The sequence below is a fragment of the Octodon degus genome, unplaced genomic scaffold (assembly GCF_000260255.1).
Source record: "Octodon degus isolate 3935 unplaced genomic scaffold, OctDeg1.0 scaffold00011, whole genome shotgun sequence".
Lineage (NCBI taxonomy): Eukaryota > Metazoa > Chordata > Mammalia > Rodentia > Octodontidae > Octodon > Octodon degus.
This window is the reverse complement of record NW_004524587.1, coordinates 25,384,337-25,390,998: the sequence shown is the minus strand read 5'-3', so window position 1 is coordinate 25,390,998 and position 6,662 is coordinate 25,384,337. Positions and strand designations below refer to the sequence as shown.

Here is a 6,662-nt window from a genome sequence, read left to right as displayed (position 1 = left end):
AAAAAAAAAAAAAAAAAAAAAGAAGAATTTAATTTTGGCTTATGTATCTTTTTTAAAAACTGCTTACCTCTTGTACTTTGCTTAACTTAAGAACTTTACTCAGCTGGGCAAATAAGTGGGGTGCAGGCTTTAAACTCTGAAATAAACCAAATTTTATTTTTTAAAAAAGCTGTTTTCAAGAATATATATTCACTCAGTTGTAGCACTATATGAAAGTAATACAGATCTATGCCAGTACTATAAACAGTATGTCATACACTAGGACTACAGATTGACGCTTAAGTCTTCAAGATACAGTTTTAGTAAGATTCTACTTATCAGCAAATAAACTTTGATTTTCTCTGAAAGCTACAGAAAATACTCCAAACTACAAAACAATTTAAGGGTAAGATATGACATTAAAACAATAAAAAATAGAACACACACACACTACCTATACATAAAGGCATAGACTTTTTTAAAAAACTCTAATACAAAATCTCAAGTTAGGACTATTAAGGAAAAATAATACCAACCTTCTGATAGTGCAATGGATTATCAATGGCATATGACAAGGTCGAGATAAAATTTGGCTTTGTAATCAGCGACGCACACTCCTGAATCAGAAACTGAGTCTTCAAGAATAAAAATGAATTTTCATTAGTATGAGCTATCATTTCACATAAATAGATGAAAACAGGAGAATGACTACTAAATCCAATCTATGTAGTGAGACCCTGTACTAAATACAAAAAAACACCTACTTCAAGTCTATTTGCAACAAGTTTTAAACCAAAACTTCCACAAAATAAGAATTCATTGGGGCCGGGGAGATGGCTCAGTGGAATAAGCGCTTCCCTGGCAAGTGCAAGGGTCTGAGTTCAATCCCCAGTTCCGCCAAAAAAAAAAAAAAAAAAAGAATTCATGACCAAGATTAATGTAATACACAATATCATGTCAAACTACTGTTATGGAGTTAGAATCAGGCCAGACATTCAATCCAGGACATGAGATATCCTCTCTGCCTTACATTTTCAAGCAGTAAAGGACTTCTTTCAAGTCCTTAATCAAGAAAGGGGATGGAAAGAAAGGGAAAATGTCCAACCTGTTTTAGTCAACTAGCTAATAATTTCTGGATGCTATTCTGTGTATGTTGTCATATGCACTATGCTCAAAACTGTAATTCAAATGAACAAATAGAACTAGGTAGTCAGAAAGTCTTCAAGCCCCAAATACCTGATGGAAATCTTTGCCACTGCTTTTACCATCGCCACTGAAATCCACATGTGAGAATAGGCAGCGTAGTAAATGCCTGTCTGCCTCAGGACCGTGCCGATTTACAATCTAAAAAGCAAAAATGAAAGGTTAAAGGAGGATTAACAAACAAAAAAGAAATGGACTATATATATAGCTTAGCAGTTGAGCCTTGCCTATCACACATAAAGCCCCAGGATCAATCTCCAGCACTAGAAAACATGAAAAGCAGGTTTAAAGAAAAAAAAAAGAAAGAAAAAATCAACTTCTAGGACAAAACCCAAAGTTCCCTTAATTATTCATTTTTGAATAAAATTTATAGGAATTACAGAGTTGGAGGTACCTAACCACAGCGATTATTATTTTTATTATTTTTATTTTTTTGTGGAACCGGGGATTGAACTCAGGCCCATGCGCTTGCCAGGGAAACGCTTATTCCACTGAGCCATCTCCCCGGCCCCTATTATTATTATTTTTAATGTTCCTGTCACTGGCAAGAAAAGACCAAAAAAACAACTACCATTAATCAATAACCATAAAACTGCATGTTGGTGAGACTACAAAAATATGAAGTGGCAGATCACATTTAATAAAAATAAAGTATATGCCCAGTAAGTTTTAAGGCAGCAATCTCATGTCACTTGCATTCTTTCTACTAACACAACTCTGATCTTTTTCAGTCTATATTGGCACAGTGCTTAACTTTTGAAGTGATTGAGATGCTACCCCTAAGCTTCATTAGTTTCTTGCTATTCTTCAAACTTACCACTGTTTATACTTTCTATCTCTTCTCCCTGCCAGTTCCAGACATCTATATTTGCTTTCACTTCCTTTAGGGTTCTGCTCTAAAAATCACCTTATCACTCAACTTTCTATGACTACCTTCCCTAAGACAGCAACATGACTTGCCCCAATATTATCCCTATTTTTATTCACAGCACTTAACCACTATCAAATAGTCTCTTTACTGTCATTATGAATTGCATGACAGATATGCATGGTAGTGCAAGCCTGTAATCCAAGCACTCACAAGGCTGAGGCAGGAGGAATCACTGTAACTAGTCCAGGTTACACAGTGAGTTCAAGTCCAGCCTGAACTGCACAGTGACAACTTGTCTCAAAAGAAAACCGTGGGGGGCTGGTGAGATGGCTCAGTGGTCTAAAGCACCTACTTGGAACAAGCTTAGCAAAGCACAGGGACCGCGGTTCAATCCCCCAGCACCACATGCCAGCCAGCCCCGCCCCCCTGGTGGGCTGAGCTGGCCACACACACACACACACACACACACACATAAATAAATAAATAAAAAATAAAAAAAAAAAAGAAAACCGTGAGAAAGTAATTGGTGTGACTATGGCTTACTTCTAGTCCAAAACAGACCTAAGTTTGTACAGTGGTCCCTAACTGATCAGAGGTTATGTTCCAAACACCCCTGCAATAAGTGAAAATCAATGTAATAGCAATGCTGTATTTATTTTAGTATTTATATAATTTCTTTTTTTAAAAAATATTATTTGTGTGTGTGTGTGTGTGTGTGTGTGTGTGTGTGTGGCCAGCTCAGCCCATCAGAGGGTGGGGCTGGGGGATTGAACCGTGGTCCCTGTGCTTTGCTAAGCTTGTTCTAAGTAGGTGCTTTAGACTACTGAGCCATCTCACCAGCCCAGATAATCCAATTTTCAAGCCTATGATCTTCATGTATAACTATGTAAGTTAAGTTATTTAACACATTTCATTCAGCTCTCTTTTTTCCACTAAGAAAATGTAGGAGTTAAGATCAGCTATCTCCTCCGCAAAAAAAAAGCCAAAAAAACCAGCTATCCCCTAGAAACTCAAAAGATGGCTGGGGAGATGGCTCAGTGGAATAAGTGCTTTCCTGGCAAGCGCAAGGGCCTGAGTTCAATCCCCGGTCCTGCAAAAAAAAAAAAAAAAAATCTAGAAACTCAAAAGATAAAATATACATAGAGTCAATCAATACCCTTTATAACTCAAAAGGTTATTGTGAATCCACTCACTGGTTTTGTGGGTTATTTTCCTTTGATTAAAATTTTTAATGGCAGGAACTAGTGTTTCCTAGTTCCCAGAATTATGAACATACTTCCTTAAAAAACTTGTACCACCAAAGCAGATACTCTGGCAAATGTGTGGCAGGAAGATTACAACCCATATGGGCAATTTAGTAATTTTGTATATCAAAAAACCCCCACAAAAACTAGGGATATAGCTCAGCACAAATGTCCTGGGTTCAATCCCTAGTCTATCACAATAAAACAAAATACTAAAAAATCTTTAAAGGGTATAGTGGCACACACCTATAATCTAACCCCTTAAGAAATTTAGCTGGAGGGAAAAAAAAAAGAAAGAAAAAGGTAGGTAAACAGACAGACAGAGAGACAGATTTAGCTGGAGTATCAGGATTTTTATCTTTTTCAGACACAGTCTCCTATGCAGTTCAGGCTGGCCTTGAGCTCAATTGATAGCCCAATGCTATGGTTTGTGTCTCATCCTCCCAAAGCCTCATGCAGTCATGAGGTAGCTTGTTTGTGATTAATTCATGATCCAATGCTAGGATTATGGATATGAGTACTATACCCACCCTGGGGCTGATAGCTTGAAAACAACATAAAGAGGGGAAAGAGGCTTGCTAGCTGCCTCAGCCGCTGCTCCTCCCTTTGCTCTGTTATCTTCTGCTGCCATGAACTACTGCCCTCTGCTGTGTGCTCTGTGCCACCTTGCCTCAGAGCCAGTCAAATGTAGACTAAAACCTCCACTAAATGTAAGCTAAACAAACCTTTCCTTCTTTAATTGTGGATGTCAGGTATTTTATCCCAGCAACGAGTGAAAAGGAACTGAGACACCCAGGCTGGGCACAGAGGACATGCCTACAAGCCCAGCTATTAGGGAAGTCTGAGGAAAGACCAGTGGAAGTCTAAGCTCAGTGTGGGTAACTTATTAAGATCTTGTCTCAAAATACATAAAAGGGCTGGAATACAACTCAGCACAAGGATCTGATTTATTTATTTACTTATTTTTATTTTTTGGCTAGCTTTGGCTGCCTTAAGGGCAGGTTTGGTGTGGCTTGTGGGGCTGGGAATCAAATCATGGTTCCCTGTGCCTGACTGAGTTTGCATAAGCAGGCGCTTTAAACACCTGAGCTAACCCACAAGCCCAAGGATCTGATTTAATAACAAGAACAAAAGTTGTAAGACACACCAAAGGCTTTAACAGATGCACAAAATTTTTAGGTCAGAGGCTAACCAGCACAATCTTCAAAATTTATTCTAAGGAATCAATTCAAAATGATTCTAAGGCACAATTCAGTGAAGAGCACTTGCCTATTAAGCCTTGGTTTGATCCTAGTGCCACAAAACCACCAAAACCCAATGATAATTCAAAGAAAGGTCAGAGAAAAATTAATTAATCTATCATAGATAATCATTACTGAATTTGCTTCCTGAAAGAATTCAAAGGGCTGGCCAGATAGCTTAGTGGATTAAAGAGCCTGCTTAGGCAGAGCGCAGAGGCTCAGGTTCAATCCCTAGTGGGGTTCAATCCCTGAAATGCCATGCCGGCCCCACCCCTGGGGTGTGCTGAGAAGGTGACTGAGACTGGGCATGGTGGTGCGTGCCTGTAATCCCAGCCTTTGGGAGGCTGAAAGCAAGAGGATCACTATAATTCCGATCTATGTAGAGAGACCCTGTAAACTCTACTAAATACATAAAAGGAAGAAAAAAATGAAGGGAGGGAGGGAGGAACTCTAGCAGTGGTAGAGAATGCCTGAAACACTAGCTACCTGGAGGCAGAGAGAGAGAGACAGAGAGAGAGACAGAGACAGAGACAAAGTGTTAATTTAATTAAATAAAAAATAAAGGCTGGGAAATGGTTCCAGTTTTCTAACTATCACCTTTAGAAGGATAGTTAAGAAATTAACTGTTAGCCAGATGTAGTGGCACACACCTATATCAGCATTCTGGGAGGCTAAGGCAGAAGGATCACAAATGAGTTCAGCCTGGGCAACTGAGCAATTCAGTTGAGAATTCAGTGAGACCTTGTCCCAATATGTAAGAAAAAAAAAAAAAAAAAAGGTTGAGTATATGTAGCTCAGTGCAAAAGCGATAGCTTCAATTCCTGGTAATACAAAGTTAAAATAAAAACAAAAGGAATGATAAGAATTAGTGAGGATAAAAAGAAACTGAAAGTTTCTTGAAATGAAAAAAATTTATGCTGTGCTTTGAAAAAGTCTAGCTGATATTAAAAATAAAAACTTCAAGATGGACTATTGGTTGGGGTCTAGATCTCAATGGCACAGCACTTGCCCAGCACATGACACTCCCAAAAGTCTTAAACTCCAGCATGGCAAACAAGAAACAAAGCTAAAAGAAAAAAAGAAACAAAGCTGAAGACATAATTATCATATGATCTAGCAATTACATTAGGCATATACTCAAGAAAATGGAAAGCAAACGTGGGCCAGCCAGACAGCTCAGCAGACTAAAGCACCTGAATAGGCAGATGCAGGGACCAGGTTCGATCCCTGGCATTGCCATGCCAGCCCCACCCCCAGGATGCACTAAGATGGCAATTAAGACTGGGTGCGGTGGTATGAGTGCCTGTAATCCCAGCACTTGGGAGTCCTAGTGAGACCCTATACTAAATATATTTTTAAAAAGAGAAAGCAAATATGTAGGAAAAACCTTATATAAATGTTAGTAGCACTATCGTAACACCAGAAGTGGAGATAAACCTAAATACCTGACAGTTAATAGACAACCAATATGTGGAATATGCATACAATAGATTATTCAGCCATAAAAATGAAATAATGGGCACAGGGGCACACCCCTATAATTCTAGCACTTGGGCAGCTGCGTCCCAAGCATTGCCATGAGTTTGAGCCAAACTGAGCCACCCAGGAAGAACTTATTTTAAAAAAACCAAAGTAGTACTGGCACATGCTATAACATGGATGCACCTTAAAAACATTATCAGCCAGGGTGGTGGCACATGTCTATGATACCAGCACTACTGGAAGGCTGATGAAAGAGGTTGAGCCTCAACTTAGTGAGACTTTGTTTCAAAAAATAACAAAATTAGGGGCCGGGGAGATGGCTCAGTGGAATAAGTGCTTCCCTGGCCAGTGCAAGGGCCAGAGTTCAATCCCCAGTTCCGCAAAAAAAAAACAAAAACAAAAACAAAAACGAAAACAAAAACAAAAACAAAACAAACAACTAAGGATATAGTTCAGTGAAAAAACCTATGCTCAATCCCAAAACAAAGAAACTGAAAACCTACATACAATTCCAATTTCACTTATATGAAAAATCCAAAACAGGCAAATCCACTTAAGCTGAAAATGAGTGGCCATAAGAGAAATGGGGGGCTGGTGAGATGGCTCAGTGGTCTAAAGCACCTACTTAGAACAAGCTAAGCT

General features: G+C 38.9%; 1 protein-coding gene across 9 annotated transcripts in view; it reads right to left on the bottom strand.

The window, feature by feature from the left end:
• The window catches only part of Cnot1 (CCR4-NOT transcription complex subunit 1), a 100,019-nt gene that overhangs the window by 71,109 nt on the left and 22,248 nt on the right, over window positions 1-6,662 (bottom strand). For all 9 annotated transcript variants that reach the window (XM_004625921.2, XM_004625923.3, XM_023709267.1 and 6 more), the window contains exons 3-5: window positions 1,216-1,323; window positions 516-614; window positions 68-136 (exon numbers count right to left, since the gene is read on the bottom strand). In XM_004625921.2, the coding sequence (XP_004625978.1) occupies window positions 68-136; window positions 516-614; window positions 1,216-1,323 (276 nt within the window). The remainder of the gene's footprint in view (window positions 1-67; window positions 137-515; window positions 615-1,215; window positions 1,324-6,662) is intronic.